The following is a 20,953-nucleotide window of genomic DNA, read 5'->3' on the forward strand; positions in this document are numbered from 1 at the left end:
TCTCTCTCTCTCTCTCTCTCTCTCTCTCTCTCTCTCTCTCCCCTCCATTTTCGCCGGTTTCCTTCTGTCACCCAGAACTGCCACCCACTGCCAACGTGTACAACACCACCCACCCAGTTCTCTTCCCCTCCAGCCGGCGCACCTCTCCACCAAATTCTAGCCCCTCCCGTGCCGCTGTTAGCCATCGTGGGCTCCTCCAAGCTGCACGGTTTTTCACCCATTTCGCCGTCATCGTTCCACCTCCGGCCACCACTTCTTCACCGCATCATCACCGACCTCTTATCGTCCTAAACTACCTATTTCCAGCTCCGATCCGTTGCTAGAACAGCTCCCACGAGCTCATCTTTATTCTAGTCATTTTTCACTTCCACCGTCGTTTCCTCCGCCATCCACAGCCAACTCTCTCTTCCACTAGCTTCATAAACACTTCTAAGTCATTCCCTATCAATGCCAAGTCTTGGATCGTCCCCATTCAAAAGTAGATATTTTACAACCCACGGCCACAGTGTATTTTACACTGTTACGTTGTTTTTTCTTCGCCATTTGCAACCTCTTGATCCTTCGAAAATTATTATATAGCGCTGTAAGTATTTTCCAAACACTATTTTAGATTTGAATATATTATTACTTTTACCATAAATTCATTGACTGGTTGGTTATTCCGGACTGAGTCCGAGGAGTCGGGGGTCGGATGGATTGAGGACGGAGTTGTTTGGTTATTGTTGATGTTGAGATTTGTTGGATAAATTGTGTCTTGAGGTGTGCATTGCATGGTGAATTCATGTGCATGTATTAAATTGAAAAAAACTAGTTTTATCAGTTTAAATGGATTTTCAGGTGCGTGTGTATCACGACCCCAAGCCGAGATGGGGCATTATCTTGGTGGAGCTCCTCCAATCACTCAGGAGCATAATATACTGAGTGACGTCCCTTGAGTTATCGCTGAGCGACAACGGGAGCGGGCGGGATGATAATGCTCTCATACCGACTCCATGGCCCCTCTGCTGGCAAGGGCTAGAGGATGTTTGGTTACGTATGTGCTGGGCGCAGAATTGGGCATTACTCGTTACGAAGTCACACGCATGGTCGTTACCCGTGGTGTGACGAAGGTAGCCAGGGTGTGCGGATGACCCTTAGGGGAGGTCATGATGTATTCGGTTAATGAAAATGGAAATGGATTTGAGACTCGGATTTTGGGCCATTTTCTGGAAAAATGGCGATGTTTGGTTAAAGGAAATATTTTGGGCTAAATGAGACTTTTGGTGTGCGTGGAAAAATGTAGATTTTTGAGACATGTGCATTCGGCATCTTTCATGCATATTGTTGAGTATAATATATTTTTATCTTGTGGCGCTTGGATTATTACTTACCTGTGGCACCATTTTGGTACCGTAGATTTTGATGCAGAGTTTAAGGAGGATGAGGCTGAGCCCGAGGAGGCGGCTTCACCAGAGTATTGATTTGGAGTTGTTTTATATTAAAAATTATCTCTACTAGTTTTTATATTACGTAATTTGGATTTAAAATGATGTTAAACTTGTAATATTTTGGTACACTTGTGTTTTAAGCGAATTTATATTTAAACAAAATTCTGATACTTAGTTAAAAGACGTTATTACCAGCTGCGTTAATTTTATTATACACGTGTTGTTTATATACACACTTGACACTTGGCGATGAGATGTGTGACCCGTGTTGTCATCATCCCGACGTCTCGATTTCCACGTGTCCGTACGTGGGAGTTGGGGGCGTCACAAATTAGAGGCGATGTTTACAATAAGCCACATTCCAGAAAAAACAAACTGTGGTGTTTATATAAACTCCATTAATAAATTCAATATGCCGTCAATGTACTATTAGTGGCATTTAAATAAATGCCACTAATTTATATGATGTGCTGGCAATATAATGTGGCGGCATTTATGTTAATGCCACTATTTTAAAAATTGGCGTCATTTAGATAAATGCCGTTAATAAATTAGCTAAAGTACTATTAATGGTATTTAAATAAATGCAGCCAAATTATATGATGAGTCGGCAAAGTACTAGTAGCGGCGTTTAGATAAACGCCATTAAATTATTCAATGTGTTGCCGCCAACATACTATTAGTGGCATTTACATAAATGCCACTAATTTATATGATGTGTTGGTAAATTACTAATACTAGCATTTATCATAAAGCCACTATTTAAAAAAGTGGCGATGGTCAGATAAATACCATTAACAAATTCAATGTGCCACCACAAATGTACTATTAGCGGCATTTCTTTAAATGCCACCAATTTATATGATGGGTTGGCAATATAGTAACAGTGGCGTTTATGGTAACGCCGCTAGTATATGCTAGGGGATGGCAACGATAAAGTAGTGGCATTTTGAGAAATGCTGTTAATGTAGATACTGTGGTAATGTTTTAAGAAATACCGTTAAATTGTATACAAATGCCGCTAATGAGATTTACAAATACCAGCGTTTGCACAAATATCGGAACATGGAAATAGCGACTCTTCATTAACGGCAGACGGTTTTGCCGGTAGAAAAACACCCTGAATTAATTAGAGGCATTTTTTTAGACTGTTGTCGGTGCATAACCAACGCCGGTAATTCTATCTTTCTTTGTAGTGTGGTTAGGGGTGACGAAGGAGGTATAGGGTTATCAACAGAGGTTTTGAAGGGTGCTATACAGTTGGATTGTTCTTTAGAGATTGTGGTCAGCGAGGTAGAGGAAGACAAGGAAAAGGTGGATAGTGCTTTCCCGTCATGTACTCTCTCTCCAAACCTAGCTTAAATTCACGTTGGACTGGGTGCTAAAAAAAGTGAAGGAAGTTCAAGAGTGTATGGGGATAGCTTGTGTTGGGTTTGAAGAGCAGTTTAAGGCTTTAAGGCTCTTCTAATTGCAATTGAAGCAAGAAGATCCACTACCTTGAAATCTACAGTAAAATGGAACAGGAAGTTGAAATGTTTAAAAAGTTAAATTAATTATGATATCAAGAAGGTGTGGGGAGGGATAGGTTGAACGGGTGGGGGGCATGGTTGTCTAATGAAGCCTAAAATCTTTTCCTAGAATGTAAGGGGGCTCAATGACGTTAACAGATGTCTTCACATTACATCCCTTCTTCATAGCTAGAAAATTGACATTGTGTGCTTTCCAGAGACTAAGTTGAGTTGTATTTATAGAAATATTGTGTAGTTTGTGGGTTGCTATTTTGTGGGTTGGAGTTATCTAGGTTTATTGGACACTTTAGAAGGTGTATTGTTGATGTGGGATAAGAGAGTAGTAGAGTTGGTAGAGGTATGTATTGGGTATTATTCAATGGCTATATCTCTCAAGAACATTGAGGATGGGTGGAGGTGGGCTTTTGCGGGCATGTATGGGCCTAATGTGGATAGAGATAGAAGTTTTCTGTGGGAGGAATTGGCGAGTCTATACTCCTTATGAGATTTACCTTGGTGCTTATGTGGAGATTTTAATATTTTTAAATTCCGTAGTGAGAGGGCAGGGCATCTACGTCGACAGGGGCAATGGAAGATTTCTCATAACTAATTTTTTATTTGAATCTTGTGGACCTCCATTTGGTAGGGGGCTTATATTTGGCCCAATTATAGAGAGTGGTCAAGATTGGATAAATTTCTAGTCGTTTCTTCTTGGGAGACGCACTTTCTGGATTTATGTCAGAAGAGGCTACCACGCATATGTTCTAACCACTTCCCAATTTTGCCTGATTATAGTGGCATTCATGGGGTAGTCGCTATTTCAAATTTGAGAATATGAGGCTTAATGCTGAAGGATTTGTGGAGAAGGTAAGGACTTGGTGGTTGATTATTCCTTTGATGGTATTCCTAGCTTTATAGTGGCAGGTAAATTTAAAGCCCTTAAGACCGATTTAAAGAAGTGGAATGTTGAAGTTTTTAGACATACAAAAAAATCTTCTTTGGGACAAGCTGCATGCATTGGAGGAGGGGGAAGATAATGAGCAATCTTTGCTAAGAGAGAATGTGGTTGTGACTGAAATTGAGGAGGTTTTGTTGATGGAAGAAATATCTTGGAGGTAAAGGGCGAAAGGACAAATGCACTAAATTTTTTCACAAGGTGGCTAATTCTAATATGCACAATAATGCTATTGAGGTTCTTCACTCTGGCTCAAATGTGTTTCATTTTCCCGAAGAGATCCAAGATCATATAGTGCAGTACTATGAAGACCTTCTTGCTGAAACAGCATCTGGCATCCCAAACTTGATGGTTTGAATTTTGACTGGCTAGATTCGAGTGTAGCAAGTAGGTTGGAGAGGCCATTGATGAAGAGGAGGTGCATCTAGCGATGAGTAGTATGTGCAAAGATTAAGCCCCAGACGTGAATGTTTTTTCAATGACTTTCTTTCAAGAGTATTGGGATATAATGACAGAAGAAGTGATGCAGGTTTTCCACAATTTTCATACTTTTCATAAGTTTGAGAAGTCTCTAAACGCTACTTTCATTGCTTTTATCCCAAAGATAGCTGGTGACTACTTCCAAACGTCATTAACACAAGGGACCCAGATTTCTCCCCCAAACTTTTCTAGTACCTAACTCTGCAACCTTCCCATTCTATTAAGTCTCATTCTACCTTGCCCCAAGAGAAAGGCACCAGTAAAAACATCGGCAAGGAAGACCACAATGGTGAAAATAATCTTGCAGGGACTATAAAAGCAAAGGTATTGATTTGAACAACTTCACTCCACAACCGCTTCTTGCAAGCCATAAGAGTTCTCTAGTTCAGATTTTTAGCTAATTGATTTTAGGTTTTTCCTTCTTTTTGTTGAAAAAATATTAAGTATTCTTGAGGTACTTGCGATTTTGAATAATACACATATATTGGTAGCAACATTATTAATTTTTATAAGTTTGATTCTTTCTGAGAATGTCCAAAAGTGTATTCTCTAGTTCATCAATGTGCTAACATAACTAGAGCAAAAGTAGCAAGTCATTTACATATAAGTATTTCCTGTAATGAAATGTGACGACAATCACTTAGAAATTGATGTTTCCCTACTTTCAGTTCTTATTTCTCGAGTTCTCCTAATTAACAATATATTGTGTACGTCCCTTTGGAGAGAATATTGGCTTGCCTCCACTCAGTTTAGATTTCTTTTAAACATCTGTAAATTTTCATGATATATTGAAAGTTTTGCTACTCATGAGTGGATTTAGAAAACACAAGCAAACTTAATCAAGAAATTTGTATAAACCATAGACAAACCTGGGCATAAAAATTTTGAAAACAAGAATAGTGCAAAAAGCTATTATAATTACTAGTTTTCTAGCTATTTATTGTTTAGATGTAGAAATACACAAATTGAGAATTATGATCTCATAAATCAATGAGGACTGAAGGAAGCTTCAGAAGCTAACTAGTTCAGATACCCCTAAAGTTATGGAGAGAACCTTCATACTTGTTAATTTCACCTACTTTGATTCTATTGGTATTAGAAGCTGTTTTTTTTGTAAATTTTAACTAAATTATGTGGTAGAATTACTAACTAGACATAAAATATGGAAAGGGAGAAGTTCAGTTAGCATGGATGCAAATGAACTTGAGTGTATAGTTTTTATTGTCACTTCTACTATGTCATAAGGGCATATTTGAAAAAATCAGATGTTACTTGTAAGAAGAAAAGAGATTGATGAAAAGAAACAACATATGGCTATCTTCAAATGATGCCTTGCATTTCAAAACAGAATGAAAAAGTTTCTGGCTAGAAAGATTTTTCTTAGTAGAGTTAAGAATTTTGTTAATGTTTTTTACATGATGAAATACAAAATGTTAACATATATCATTGGATCAATCATGAAGCTTTTTTTTTAACTAAATGTAGTGTATCTATCAGGATTTTGTCCTCATCAAAAATCAATTTTCCATTTTGAAGGAATCTCCAAAATATACAAGATCCACAATTGAGCATAAAGTTCCAATAGCACACTGATCAGTATTCATGAGTAAACAATAATTCTAAAAGCACCTTAGCATGTTGAACCAGCAGCAATCCTAGAAGGTACTTGGCAGTTAAATTAATAGTCCATTCACTACATACTATTCCTATTATTCAACAGTGTATATGAGAAAGAGGTTTTCCTCCCTTTCTTGGATTTGGCATGAACAAGGAGAGAAACACAACTATGCACTTCACATTACCATTAGTCTTATTTAATATTAGATGATGGGTAGGCTCCCCTTTCAATGTACCTCCCTTTTAACCCACATATTTGCATATTCAATTTTGGCTGGATGGCAAAGGGTGCCATTATAATGAGTAGGATTCCCAATACACCTTCTACCACATTCTATGCAATAATCTATATTCTTTTACACCTCCAACTTTGATATGTATTGCTACTCTATCACACCAGTAGATTATGTTGGCTTGCATGCAATGATCTTTAAAGCCACGACCGGTAGATAATCCCATATTTAAGCAATGACCAACTCTATCATAGTAATGATTGGCATGATCTTAATTTTTAACAGATGGACAGAAGTTGGATGCATCACACCAATAGATTTAGGTTAACAAAATATGTTAAAGGGGTTAGCTAGTTGTGACAAGATATATGTGACAGAAATGAGAAAATATTTGCATTGCTATTTAGTTTTGCAACAAAATAGAGGGACGCAAAAAAAATCATTTATGCCAAGCCTTTGCTTTTGCGACGAGATATATGGACGGAAATGTAAAGCTATTTGCGGCTCTGGTGTGTTTTTGTGACAATATAGATAGACGCAAAAAATAATCAATTTACGACAAGCAAGTATATTTGAAACTATATATATATATGACAGAAATAAGTTTATTTACGACTATTTTGTTTTTGTAACACTGGTGTTCGGTCGCTAATATGACATTTTCCTACCATTGGTTTATCTTTTGCATCCAAGTTATTATATTTTAACGTCTACAAATATCGTCGCAAAAGAATTATTTTTGTGTTGATAATTCATTTTGATAGGAAAAACTTTTGGGGACTCAGTAGTACCAACCACCTTACGTCAATTTTCAAGCGACGCTAAAAAATAATCACAACTTATTTTTTTATTTTCATGACAATATTAGGTGACGCAAAAAGTTATTTTTCTTATAGTATATAATTATACAAATATACTAGTATATATAATCAATATATAAATAATACATATTTTTATAACATATGTATAATATCGGAGTCGGAATATAATGTTAGAGTCAGATCAAAGTAGAGTCAGAGTCAGTTAGACAACACCTCTTACTCCAACTCCAACTAGAAAATTAAAAAAAGAAAAAAAAATCCATTGAATTCAGGGTCGGATTTTCAGATTTTTCTCAGCCCTAACGAAAAAGCAAATAGAGGGATCCATTTCTAAATAGCTCATAGTACTATAGGATGTTGTAGTACAAGAAACTCATCGTAAGTTGGCCATATATAGCACTGGATGTTAGACTAAAAATACCTAATATATAAACACACAATTCCTTTTAAAATTATTTTCATAATCATATTTTAAGATGAGGTTTTTATAAAATAACTTATAAAATAATTATAAAAATATAAAAATAGCAGTGTTCATAATTTTTTATTTTATAATTTTCAGCCATGAAACATCATGGTCACTTTCTACACTCTTGTTATCTAGCCATCCATCCCTCAATGCATTGAGAAAACAGCGGATGGATTAATTGCAAGGATGACTAGCTATCACGTATAAGATGCTAATTCTAAATATTGACGATTGAGGAAAAAGGGTTTCTTAATTAAATTCATAAACTTGAGTTTCAATTTCTCATGCCATTCCGGTATACATTCATGAAAGAATGTTTAGAGATACATGCAAAGGGAGAGGGACGGTAGGAAGGATATGTTAAACACAAGTGGGTAAAGAGTTTCTATTAGCACCAATTCGTGGATGTACATTCAGAATTTGAATTATATTTGCAATTCATCCCATTTCATTCACAATGATTGGATACTGCATAGACAAATTATCTACTTTCGACGAATCCAAAATAATAAAGGAGTAACTATATATTACAAAGGAATTGGGTGATTGCATGACTGATTTGGAAATTAAAGTCTTATTTGATTATACAGTTCAGATAAGATTAAATAAAATATTTTGAATAGTAGTGAAATTTTTTTAAATAAGATAAAATGAGATAATTTATAAAAAAATATATGTTTGGATAGTGATAAGATGAAATTAGATAGTTTTAAGTTTTTAAGATTTGATAGAGAGACGAGTCCTCCTGTCTTTTTGACACTTGAGATGTGTATTTGTTACTATTTGTTACTATTTGTGTTAGGATGAGTTTGAAAATTTATAGATGAAATGATTTGACTTTTTGGGATGTGATGAATAGGTGGGTGCCACTTGACTTTTCGGCACTTGAAGTTATGCCAAAACTACTCATCCGTACAAACCCAAGTAAGATGATAGGGCCTAAGAGATTTCTTGTAATCACGGTTGACAATGTCTGCTAATGACACTACTACATGCAAGGATGGTTGAAGTTTGTGAAGTGTACATACAATTCATGCAAGTGTGCAGGTTTAACTCAAAAATTTTATTTTAAATTTACAATTTTTATATTATTATTATAACTTTTTAAAATTTTTACATAAAATATAATAAATAATTCAACTTTTTTAAATCTCAATACAATTTTTTTTAAATCCCAAATAATAACATTTAAAAGTAATATTTTAAACTTTCATCTCAATTCAAAATTTTCATCTCTACTTCTAAAATAATATTTTAAACTTTCATCTCAACTCAAAATAATATTTTAAACATTATTCTCATACTCTCGACTTCAATTTCAATGAAGGTTTGAAAGATGTTGATAAGTTCATCAAAGGCCAAAATATTATGAAGTATATGAAATCTTGTGGTAATATGTTATGTTTGGCTGTTCTTATCTGATAGAATTCGATATATATTGCCAAGAGCTTTGGAATCAATTGGCAACACCTTAATTTCCCATTAGGAGAACTAAGGATCGAATCCCCCATCAACCACGTATTTAAAGGAAAAAAAAAAAAAAAAAAAGAATTCGATATATACTACACTGGAATAAATTCAAGAGGAACATGGACATTTTTATCATAGCATGTATAAAGACAGGAGGAGTTGATAAAGATAAATCTAACTATGATATTATTTGTGTTGTGAGTCTTGACCCCCAATATAAATTTGTGTTTGTAGAACTTTAAATTAGGATTATCATTGACAATGAAATGGCTAAAGAGATTACTACTGCAAGTCTACAACCCTATAGAATGACATTAACAACTTATATCGACATTATAGTGTCATTGGTGGGTCTTCAAGCATACTTACGAGCCTCCTGAAGTATTATGTTACTAGTTCTGCTGTTACTCGACTATATGAATTTATCGCTTAAATAGACTACTAGACTTTGTACTATCATGTTATATTAATTATAAAAATAATAATAAAATAATAAAAAAACAAAAAAACATAACATAGAACTCATTTTCAAATCTTATTATCACTATTATTACTTTGTTATCTTGATAGTAAGCATCTGCAGAATGATTTACTGTTTACAAAAGTTATCAAGTCCCTTAACAGAACTTCAAAATGTACCATTCAATTCATTACCAAACAGTATTGCTGTCGGAAATTTCGATCAATCTCCCTTATTTCTAAAATCATAATTTCATTTCACCTAAGAAATATCACAACTCACAATTAACAGTCCTTGGTTTATAATCATTGGAGAAATGGATCCAAAGAGAATATACCTTGATTGAGAAAAGTTACATGAGCTTTATGTTTTGTTTTTTTGTTTTTAATATGAACTGGCACTGCAAGTACGTAGCATTTTCCTTTTATAAACCAACTATATTATTTAAAAAAGAATTGAAAATCAGCTGAAGTTTGAAAAAAGAAAAAAAAAAAAAGAAGCACATAAAAATCCATTGTTAAAATACATATAATCTAAAAGAACAAATAAACCTTTATTTTTAAGAAATAATAAAAATGTTAATATTCTAAGAAATCCAAAGAAACACATTTAGATATGGTTTGGATAGTGAGTTAATATGAGTTAAGATGAAAGCTGAAAATTGAATTAAATATTATTAGAATATTATTTTTTGATATTACTATTATTTATGAATTTAAAAAAATTGACTTGTTTATTATATTGTGTAAAAATTTGATAAAATCGTAATGATTAAATGAAATGAATTGAGATCAACTCTGAATCCAAGTGAGCCTAAAGATCTTTTGAAATACAAATAGAAAAATATTTATTTGTTTTTTTTATTATTTTCTAATGTTTATGCTAAATGTGCATTCTTTAAAATATGCCTTATAATTGGCTATTACGTAGTACATAAGTGTTTTTTTCATCAATAGATTAGGGCTTGCTTAGAAATAGAGTTCATTCCAAAATTTTCATCTTATCTCATTCTATCTCCTTTTTAAATATCATTTAAATACAAATTTTTCGAACCAATCATTACAAAATTCCTAAAATTTCAAATAAAATATAAAAAATAATTCTAACTTTTTCAAATTTTCGAACAAAAATAATATTATAAAACTATATTTTAACAATATTCTACCTTTATAATCTTTTTTATTCAACTTTTTCTCTTCCATTTTCCAAAATCCAAAAACCACTCAACTCAAATTAACTTACTACTATTCACAAATTATTTTACTTTCTATTTAGAAAATTCTGGTCTTACTCTCTAAACGAGCCCTTAACTGAACTTGAGGATAGAATAAACATCATTTTTCATTTCCCAGGACGACAACAAAGGGAGAAAGAGAAGAATTATTGATTAAAAAGTAAAGAACCCTACAAAAAGAGCAAAACACCATCCCACAATCTCCTAATCGAAGGGCTCATTCTTGAAAGCGGCTCAAAAGTTCTCCATGACGACCTCCTAAAGCCCCTCCACCAACTCTCAATGGGACTTCCATCTTCTTACATCCAGGTTTTACACAGTTTCCTCATAGAAAACCTTGACAACAAGTCTGCACTGGTACTCGTAGAGGGAAGTGGACTCGATTCCCACCTTCACGCTTAAAATATCCTGACCCCTTTATAACCTAATTTTCCCGCTGGTTGTACTTTGTATTTGCCATTAAAAAAATAAAAATAAAAAATAAAAAGAAAAGAGGAAGAAGAAGAAGAAGAAGACATGAGAAGAACAAGCTACGCCATTATTTTTCTTTCCAGTGACTGGCTGAAGGATCAGAAGTTAAATCCAAAGGTAGAGTCGATCGAAACAATGCTGCAAACTAAGGAACAGTCATAAGAGACTAATTCACTGCGTATATCTTGTATAATTGAAGACAGACGTTAAGAAGATTAAGGGGAACCTTGAAAGCATCCTCATCAGAAAGGCTACCAGGTCCACATAGGGAAGAATAAAGCTGGGGTTAACACCAAACAGTGATGCTCTTATTTCTTCTTGTATTGACAAAAAAACACCAAAATCAGATGGAGAATAGAACGGGAAGTTTAATATAGAGTCCTTTATGCAGAGTCCAATCTCTGTTATTCTGCAGTATAGCAGGTACGCTGGTTTATACAGGAATCAGATCAGATTCATCTGTCCATGAACGTCCTTGACCTCTCCATGGCTGTATGGTACCACATATACATGTTTTTTTTTTTTTTTTTCAAATTGTACGTTGGTAACCGGATGAATTTCAAAGCGTCAAGGTGATGTGGAGTTATTCCCCTTAGAAAAAGATCGAGATAAAGGTTCTGAATATGGCTCTATTAGAGACGTCACGACAAAGTCTTCGTCGTCAACTCAGTGCAAATCTCAAATCCTATAGTAAGACATACTTCAAAGATGACTACAAATTGCCTTTGTGAAGTCAGTAGTAGATGAACTACCACCAAGGTCAGCTGTTCGGTACTTCCCTTCTGCAATTGTGTTGAGGATAGCATTTTGGATCTGGTCAGCTTTGTCATGGAGATTGAGATGGTGCAGCATTGAGACACCACTCAGCAGCAAAGCAGTTGGATTCGCCAAATTCTATATAAACTCAACCACAACATTTTTTTTTTATATATAAGTAAACAGTAAACCAACCACAACAAATATAACTAGGTTTCACACATTTTGTTTCATAGGAAGTATGCTTAAAGAAACAAAGTTACAAGTTTGGAAGCACAAGGGATGTTTTAGAGGGAGGAAGAAAGAAGGTGGGGAAAAAGAACCAAAAGGAAGCAATTAACAAAAGGAGAAAGTTGCAAGAAAAATTGTAGTCTATAATCCTCTCCTAAAACCATCTTCTCTAGGCCTTGTGTCATTAATTGCTGGCACTTTGAAGAAGTGCCATGGTAAAAAGATTCAGATACAGCTTGTCTAAAAGGCTAACTAATAATGTAACACCTCGTACTAGTGTCCCATATCACAGATGGTCTAGAATAAAAATAATAACAGTTTTCAAGTGATTTCCCTGACACAAAATCCCAACTGGATCTGTATAAGATCAAGAGAGGTCTTAGTATTACTAATATTATTATTAGTAGAATGGGCATCAAAGTGGAATAGTCTGCCACGACTTTTGACTGCTTTAGAAGCCTGTTCAGGTTCTATTCTCTCAAACAAATCATCCTGAAAATTCTACCATTTCTTATTCTAAGGATATGTGATTCTACCATCTCTTCATGATCAATCAGTACCTACACTAGCCACATGACTAACAGAGCTTTCCTTCCTTTTTTCATCTTAATCAGTGAAATAACAAGGTCCCAGAAAACCTAATTGTGTCTTTTATGGTAATATAGGATGAACACAAACTGCATAATGTCTTGAACCTAGGATAACCTATAGGAAACTTATGTTTCATGCTAATCCTCCGAGGCAAGGCCCAAAAAAAAAAGTTTAATATCAGGAGGACAGGAGAAAGGGGAAGATCTAGCATGATTTTTAAAACGAGAAGGCACGTAAATGGCTATACATGATTACATACCAAGAAACTATGGAAAACACAAAAATCATAAATCACTTTGAGGTCTAACCTTTCCAGCAATATCAGGTGCTGAACCATGTACAGCTTCAGCAAGGGCAATTCCTCCCTCACCAATATTACAGCTGCAAATTAAGTCATAATGTCAGATGATCTAGTCATAGATGATTGGAGATGTCTACAAGAACACACAAACCTTGGTGTTAAGCCTAATCCCCCTACCAACCCAGCACAAAGGTCACTGATAATGTCACCATATAGATTAGGCATCACCAATACATCAAAAAGAGCTGGATTCTTCACAAGCTGTGCATTTAAAAACCAGAGGTCAGTGCATAAAGTTGCATGCTGGAAGAAATGCAATTTCACAGCATGCCTTAAAAGTTAAAATGGTTTTATTTATTAAGATAGGCCATTGCAAGAAAGGAAACCCATATGCACACGCATCAAATTGAATGACCATAGAGAGACTCATATCTATACCATCATACAGCAATTGTCAATAATAACTTCCTCGTATTTAATCTCAGGGTACTTCTCTGCAACCTCACGGCAACACTGCAAGCAAAGCCAACTGAAGTCAAGATGATGTTATTAGGTTAAACAATCTGGAATCTCTAATCTATGCATCTGCTAGTGCAGACCTTTAGGAAAAGACCATCAGTTTTCTGCATAATGTTCGCTTTGTGTATTGCAGACACTCTCTCTCTTCCATGGGTCTTGGCATAGTGAAAAGCATATTCAGCCACCCTCAAACTGGCCTGTCGGGTAATGATCTTGAGGCTTTCAACCACACCTCTGACCACCTAGCATCAAAAGTAGGGAATAATTCCAGATTCATGCACATCTACCATTGCCAACATTCATCTGTATATATCAAAGTACACTTACTTGATGTTCAAGTCCACTGTACTCCCCTTCTGTGTTTTCACGGATAGTAATAAGATTTACATCATCATACCGAGTTTTATAGCCAGGGAGACTGGAGCAAGGCCGAACATTGGCATATAAATTTAATTCTTTCCTTAGAGTAAGATTCAAAGAACGATGACCTTTTCCTATGGGTGTGGCCATAGGCCCTTTCAAGCCTACCCCATTTCGCCGTACAGATTCTAAGCTTTCCCATGTTAGGAAACTTTGAGTTCTAGGATCTATTTGGTCCCCAACGTAGTGCTCCTCCCATTCAATTGGAACATCAGCTGCTTTAAATATCTGTGTAAATTTGTACGATGAAACTAATCTGAACATGACTACATTAGACAAAATGATGAAAGTATCATCGGTAAATATTGGCATCTCACATTCTTGGAGACTCAAACATTCAGATGCAAGCAATACATGTTCTTCAGCAATATATGCAACTTAAGGCATTCTAAAAACAACAATCAACATAGTATCCCATATAATATGACCTGTTCAAATTTTAGGATAAAGTACCAAAAATCGAACATAAATCTATAACAAGGGCCTAAACATTAGAAAGAAAAAAGGAGCGTAGAACCAACCCTGAGCATTCAAAACAAAGAAAGAAATGGTGAAGATAGGAGGGCCCAATAAAATATGATCATTCCATGTCCCTTGCAAATGAAAACAAAAACCAAATAAGTGCTCAATAAAACATCACCATCCCCAAAACCCTTCCAATCGAAATAAATAAATAAACAAAAGAGATGTGGTCATTGAATCCAAACTAAGAATCGTAATGAAAGAATACCACAAATGAAAATGAATCGAAACAAAAAGTTAACAAAGATTTAAAAGAAAAATATTGGCACTTCCAGGACATACAAGATAACTTTGCATCCTCACTCCATTCCCAAGCTAAAAGCATGTTTTTTAATGAGAATTTTGAGAATTTTTGTAAGTTCTTGCAAAAGAGGATGTGTTTTGTATGGGGCTTTGTGAAAGTGTGTAGCAACAATGAGAAGTTGTTTGTATAAAAACGTTTTGAGATATGCTTGTATTGAGGTTTGAGAAAGAGGATAGGTACATTTGACAAGTTGTTTAGATAAAGTATTTGTAAGAGGTGTTATTTTTTTATTAGTTTTGGTGGAAGCTTTTTTGGTTGTTGTGTGTGTTTGTTTTTAAGGTTTTAGGAAATAGAGCAAATGATTTGATGAAAATTTTATTTCTTTATTTCTGATAATAGGAGAATTTTTGCTATTTAAAAGATGTTTGGATTGAATCTAAAAACTTCTGAAAATAAGTTTTTTTTTTTTTTGTTTTTTTTTTTTTTTTTTTTTTTTTTTTAAATAGAAACTAAACATAGCTTAAGGCTCCACCAACAGTCATTTCTCGGCATGAATGTCTGCTCTCATGCCCATTAATTTCCTCAGCTTCCCCTGATCATTGTAGCGGCTTGAATTGAAACAAAATTATTCAACAGTCCAGAAAGTGCTATCCTAAAAGCACTGACATCACAGAAAACTATACATCCAAGTAGGCTTTTTTTTTTTTTTCCCTCTCTGCAGAAGATATTTCAACATACTTCTAAAGTACCGGCCGACTCCATTAATTCCATCAAAGTGTAACCACCAGAAAAATATGTTAATCTTTTGACAATCCTTCTACCTTGACAATGAAGATTGAATTATTAAAACATTTGTGTGGTGTTGGAGACCAGCCGCGGGGGGGGGGGGGGGGGGGGGGGGGGGGGGGGGGGGGTGGCGGGGGGGTCAGTTTTTCGTAGGTAAAGCAATCTCCTCAAGGTACTAACCATTGAAACAATCAATCCCAATCATGTTTGCAAATTCTCAGGTTCATACCCAAAGATAGCACACATGTCGAATGCAATAAAACCCTTATACTCCGTTTGCCTTGTAAAACTACCCCCGATGAGAGTCACGCCTAAAAGCAGCTAAATTAAAGTTCAACATCGTGTGTGTATTATATTCTCTTATGAATTACACGGTTAGCATAGCCAGATAATCCAATTTGGAATTAATTGGGAATCTTAGAGGGAGAAAGAGGGACCTCTTTGACGGACTCGGCGATCTCGGGGCCGATACCGTCGCCAGGGAAGAGAGTGGCTCGGATCGTCGTGGAGTCGGAGGAGAAGGCCCGGTACATAAACGGTGCATTAGCTTCAGGGTTTGCGCCGGAGGAGAGGATCTGGCGCGACCGGCTTCCGAGAACGCGTCTAATGAGCTGAGAAGCCATAACCACTGAATTACGGCCAACACGGCGAGAGATAATCAGATAGAGAGAGAATAGTAAAAACCTCAATAATGAAAAACAAAATGATAGTACGATTTTTAAATATTTTTATTAAATGTGTTTTTTTTTTCGTATCTTAATTTCTTTAATAATTAATAAATGATTATTAATGAGATGAATTTTGTGTGTATTTTAACATTATTTAAAAATGATAATACGATTTTTAAATATGTTTATCAAATATATTTATTTGAATATTTTTTATTTTTTGTCTTTTATAAACCAGCACTCCTTGGACTTGGAATTGAGCCCACATTTCTTGCCACAAAGTTGTAAGTCATAGCAGTCGGTCCATATTCGACACAGCTTGAAGCTTTTCCACAGATTTTCATTTTGGCTAACTGGGCTGCATTTCAGTGAGCGTAGAAGTTCTCTAGAAATAAAAAAGTCTGAGCGGAGAGAATTTCTTGATTATTGTAAATCAATCAAAATAAAGAGAGAGTTTCAAACATAGAGAAAGAACTCAGAGAGGTTCTGTAATTGATTTGTATATCAATCTTATCAATTTCTTAAAGAATTCAACGATATATATAGGCGTACAAATAGGATTATGCTAGCTTACTATGCTAGCACTATGCACTATGCATTTGACGACTAGATAAATATGGTCATACAATTCAAGATAGTTTATAACACTTCCCCTTTGGATGACCATATTTAAAGAATATGCCTCGTTAAAACCTTGCCAAGGAAAAACCCTGTGGGAAAAAACCAATGGCGAAGGAAAAAGAGTACAGTATTCATATGTATCGCCGAGTGCTTTAAGATTGCCTTATTAAAACCTTGCAAAGGAAAACCCAGTGGGATAAAACCTTAGCGAAGGAAAAAGAGTACAATCAGCACAAGTCTTCAAGACATTACTTCCCCTGAAAAGTGCATGATAACAGCTCTTCAAACCTCCGCATTCCAATGTTCTGCATAATCTTCTTAAATGTTGCAGTTGGTAATGCTTTAGTGAATAAATCTGCCAGATTTTTTACTTGACCGTACCTTCTTGATATCAATTTCAACTTTCTTCTCATGAATTGCAATGATCTTCTTGTGTGTATCTGAAAGATAACTCGCATTTGTACATCCAACTAACTGTGGACTTGATCCATGTTGATAAAATAATCACAACTGGATCTTTCTGCTGATCACTACTCTTCTGGAGTTGTACTCTTCTGGAATTCTTGTAAATAACACAGTTAGTGGAGAATTCATCAACATTAAACCGCTAACCTCATTTTTAATAAAAACGGTGGCCAGCCTTTTGAGATCAGACAAGTACCACAGATTTTCAACTCCTCTGTAGGTGTCAGGCGTGCTGTTAGGTGCTGCAGCTGTCAGGCGTGCTGTCAGGCGCCTCAGCTGTTAGGCGTGCTGTCGGGCGCCGCAGAGCTATGAAGCTATATTTCGTCTCTTTTCTCTTGCTTCACGAGAGATGTTGTATCATAATTTTCTCTATAAAAGAGATATTCAGCTCATCTTCATTCACATCTCATCTTCTTCACTTTTCTGTAATCATACTGCATTTTTACTCTGCAATCTCTTTCTGCATTTTTACTCTGCAATGGCTCAGCGATCTTCTCATGGCCAATATATGAGGTACTCTGCACCTCGTTCATCAGCTGTTCCTGCTTCTACCACAGGTGCTATCATGCAATGTAATGATCTGACTCATAAGTCAGATAATGAAGCTATCTATGAGCTTGTGAGTCTCGGTACCCGATACTCATCATCCATTGTCGCATTTTCTCAGCGACTACAATCCAGGACTTGTGGAGTTGACAATCTCCACGAGAATATTGCTATACTTCAACGACTTCTTCTGGAGTCCAACATGAAGATAGAATCAATAAAGTAAGAGAATAGGAATTTAAAATCCTTACTTAAATCTTCTTTTCGATTGCCCACAGCTTTAGATAGGGATGCCATGCAGATTCTTGAAGAACAAGAGCATTTGAAGAATGAGGCAAAGTGCCTTAAATTTCTGTAATTCTTGTTTCAAGATAATAAAATAATATTTCACAAATATTCATATTTGTGTTTCTATCTTTTGGTAAATGTTCTGTGTGCTTCCTTTTATTTCTTCTTTAATAATACACACTTCATATCAAACCCATAATATGAATCTGAAATACTAATTGTATTTAAGAGATGATATTTCAGAATTAATAATATCATCCATCTTCCCCTTGAAGCCGCAAGGGTTTCAGATTTATATTTCAAATATGTGCAGTTTTCATGAGCTCTTCTGGAGCCTCAATGACATTTAAATCATATATATAAACTGTAATAATAGCTTGTTTTCATTTGCGTTTGGATTGCTTTAGATCATATAAGAATCTTTGAAACTTGATAGAATACATATTTACAAATGTATTCATATTAGAAGTTTCAGACATTTTCTATCTTTCAGGGATTTTCATATATATATATATCATGATCCAATGATCCATATAAATATGCAGTTAATCATGCATATCCAAACTCTCGGTAACTTTCAAGCTAAAAATCTCAATATCAACCACTTTAAAATCATATCAATATTGTTTCTTCGAGAAACTAACTTGTGATTTCTATATCACATTTTCATATTAAAAGCTTCAGGCTTTTTATATCATGTATATAAATATCCACTGATATTTATCAAAAATCACCTCTTTAGGTATTTGGACTTCAAGTCAATATTTATCACATTTTACTTAGTGATATCAATTCTGCATATCAATTCTGCAGGAATTGAGAAACTGACTCGTGATTTATATATCACATTTTTATTTCCTTTCTATAAATACACACTGACATTCAAAAAGCATCACCTCTTTAGGTGTTTGGACTATAATTCCCGATGCATCATATTTTACTAGTGAATCAATTCTACAGGAATTGTTTCTTTCAATTTTGGCCAATATTTTACGTCGTATTCTTCGACGGTTCTTGATTCACTTTTATCATTACTTCTGGTAATGTCAATTGCCATCTCATATGGAAATACGTTGTCGACAACGATTTTATTTCTATCCATAATTTCTCCAATATTCATGAAATGTATCGAGATCTCGTTATTTTCAGGTACCTGTCCCTCTTCAAGGGAAGACATTTTCATGAAAAACCTCTTCAGGAGGCACTCTTCAAGAGTTTATATAGGAGAATTTTATACAGAGAATTTGGATAGACTTTATTGCTTATTTTTGTGGGTATAGCCTCTTCAGGAGCACCAAATTATTTGTGTCTTTCTCTTTTGAGATGTTCTATTTTTTATATCAATACGTCTCACATGCTTTTAGACATGTCTTTAGACTGCTGAATTTCTTAATTGTCCTACAGGGACTTTAATCCTCGCTGGGATTTTAGCAGTTAGAATATGAGACATTTTTATCTTATTGCATCCAAAATTTAATTATCATCTGAACTTCTGGTTCACATATGATAATCAAGATAATGTCGAATTATTTCATCTTATTTGCTTCTGGCAAATTTTTCTTTCCACTTCTGGTGGTAAGATTTTATAGTAAAAGAATCTTCTAGTTCTTTTATAGACGTCCATATAAAAATCATTCGACTTATCGTAATTGATTTTGGATGATCAAGATAACCATTAAAAGATACAAATATTTTGAATCATATCACCTTTTGATGCATCATAATATTTGATTCAATAATTTGTATAATATCATCTCAAAGAGAAAATTTACAGCTTTTTCCAATACGAGCTTCTGGCCCGGAAAAGATATTCATTATCATGTCCAATCTCTTACTTTCTTTGAATAAAACGCATCATTCTTTTCACTTCAGGGAATAAAATGATATAAATCCATTATCATTCACTTCAGGGAATAATATAGATCTAGTAAGACGTGACTAATGATTCTTATCAAAAACTCATTATTTTGCTCAGTCACTGAAAGACCTAATACAAATTTAGAATATATTGTGAACGTTTGCATTTCATATTGCTACTTCAGGAGCATACTCGATATTGCTACTTCAGGAGCACATTCGAGACGTTCATTCAAATATATATATATATATATATATTTTCACAATTTCAATTATGCAACTTTAGGTGCATAAATCATAATGAGCTTTTGGTACATGATCATTCAGGGATGCTCTATTTTCATTCTAAAATAAATTATATCATCAATAATTCATAACAAGTACAAAAAGAATAAATAAAACTTGTATCTAAACTATGTGACTAAAATTATTCACAGCTATAATTGATATGTAAATTATGAAAATTTTAATTCACCAATATTTACTTTAAAGATTTCAAATGATATATTGAAAAACTTACTTGGAGTAAAAATGCCCACTGAATCCTGTTCGAACTCTGTCATATAGATTTACTTTGAACTCCACCGAAATTGGCTTGATGGTATTTGGACCCCACTCCACATGATTTACCAGGCTGCTTGTCCTTTGCTAGCAACTTGCAAAACTAAGTAGGAAAACTTTATAGCAACACTCACCTCACAACACTAAGTTGCTTGCGTAGGTATCCACTGCACTAAATAAATCAAACTTTTCTTTTTATATCTATACTTTTTCAAGATATAATAATATAAAATAAAAAATATAATAATATAAGAAAAGAGGAGTTATAATGGACGTCTTCTTCCACCCATTCATTTTTAACTTTTATCATTTTTTATTTTATTTTCATCAACAAATGCCCCTTTTTCTGAATTTTTTTTTCTTTTCTTTTTTTTTTTTTTTTCAAACTTCCACGTTTCCTTTAGTGACTTTGTCGCACAAAGCCAAAATGAT

General features: G+C 34.5%; 1 protein-coding gene across 2 annotated transcripts; it reads right to left on the reverse strand.

The window, feature by feature from the left end:
• Positions 1–11,291: 11,291 nt before the first annotated feature.
• Positions 11,292–16,217, reverse strand: LOC122276278 (isocitrate dehydrogenase [NAD] catalytic subunit 5, mitochondrial). Of its 2 annotated transcripts, none has more exons than XM_043085872.1 (7): positions 15,953–16,217; positions 13,871–14,191; positions 13,624–13,785; positions 13,463–13,537; positions 13,176–13,285; positions 13,032–13,104; positions 11,292–12,039 (listed from the first exon to the last, which is right to left on the reverse strand). In XM_043085872.1, the coding sequence occupies exons 1-7, from the start codon at positions 16,136–16,138 to the stop codon at positions 11,848–11,850; spliced, it is 1,119 nt and encodes a 372-aa protein (XP_042941806.1). In that variant the 5' UTR covers positions 16,139–16,217; the 3' UTR covers positions 11,292–11,847. The 2 variants fall into 2 exon arrangements, with proteins under 2 accessions (XP_042941806.1, XP_042941807.1); XM_043085873.1 differs by lacking the exon at positions 15,953–16,217 and adding an exon at positions 14,485–14,562.
• Between the last annotated feature and the right edge of the window lie 4,736 nt (positions 16,218–20,953).

The sequence above is a fragment of the Carya illinoinensis genome, chromosome 9 (genome assembly GCF_018687715.1).
Source record: "Carya illinoinensis cultivar Pawnee chromosome 9, C.illinoinensisPawnee_v1, whole genome shotgun sequence".
Lineage (NCBI taxonomy): Eukaryota > Viridiplantae > Streptophyta > Magnoliopsida > Fagales > Juglandaceae > Carya > Carya illinoinensis.

What these genes read in the sequence shown, in the direction of transcription:
- LOC122276278 (XM_043085872.1), bottom strand. Translation starts at nt 16,138, where the DNA reads ATGGCTTCTCAGCTCATTAGACGCGTTCTCGGAAGCCGGTCGCGCCAG. An exon ending in TCGCCGAGTCCGTCAAAGAG is followed by an intron (nt 14,192 to 15,952) that starts GTCCCTCTTTCT and finishes AAATTTACACAG; the next exon opens with ATATTTAAAGCAGCTGATGT. An exon ending in GGATTAGGCTTAACACCAAG is followed by an intron (nt 13,105 to 13,175) that starts GTTTGTGTGTTC and finishes CTTAATTTGCAG; the next exon opens with CTGTAATATTGGTGAGGGAG.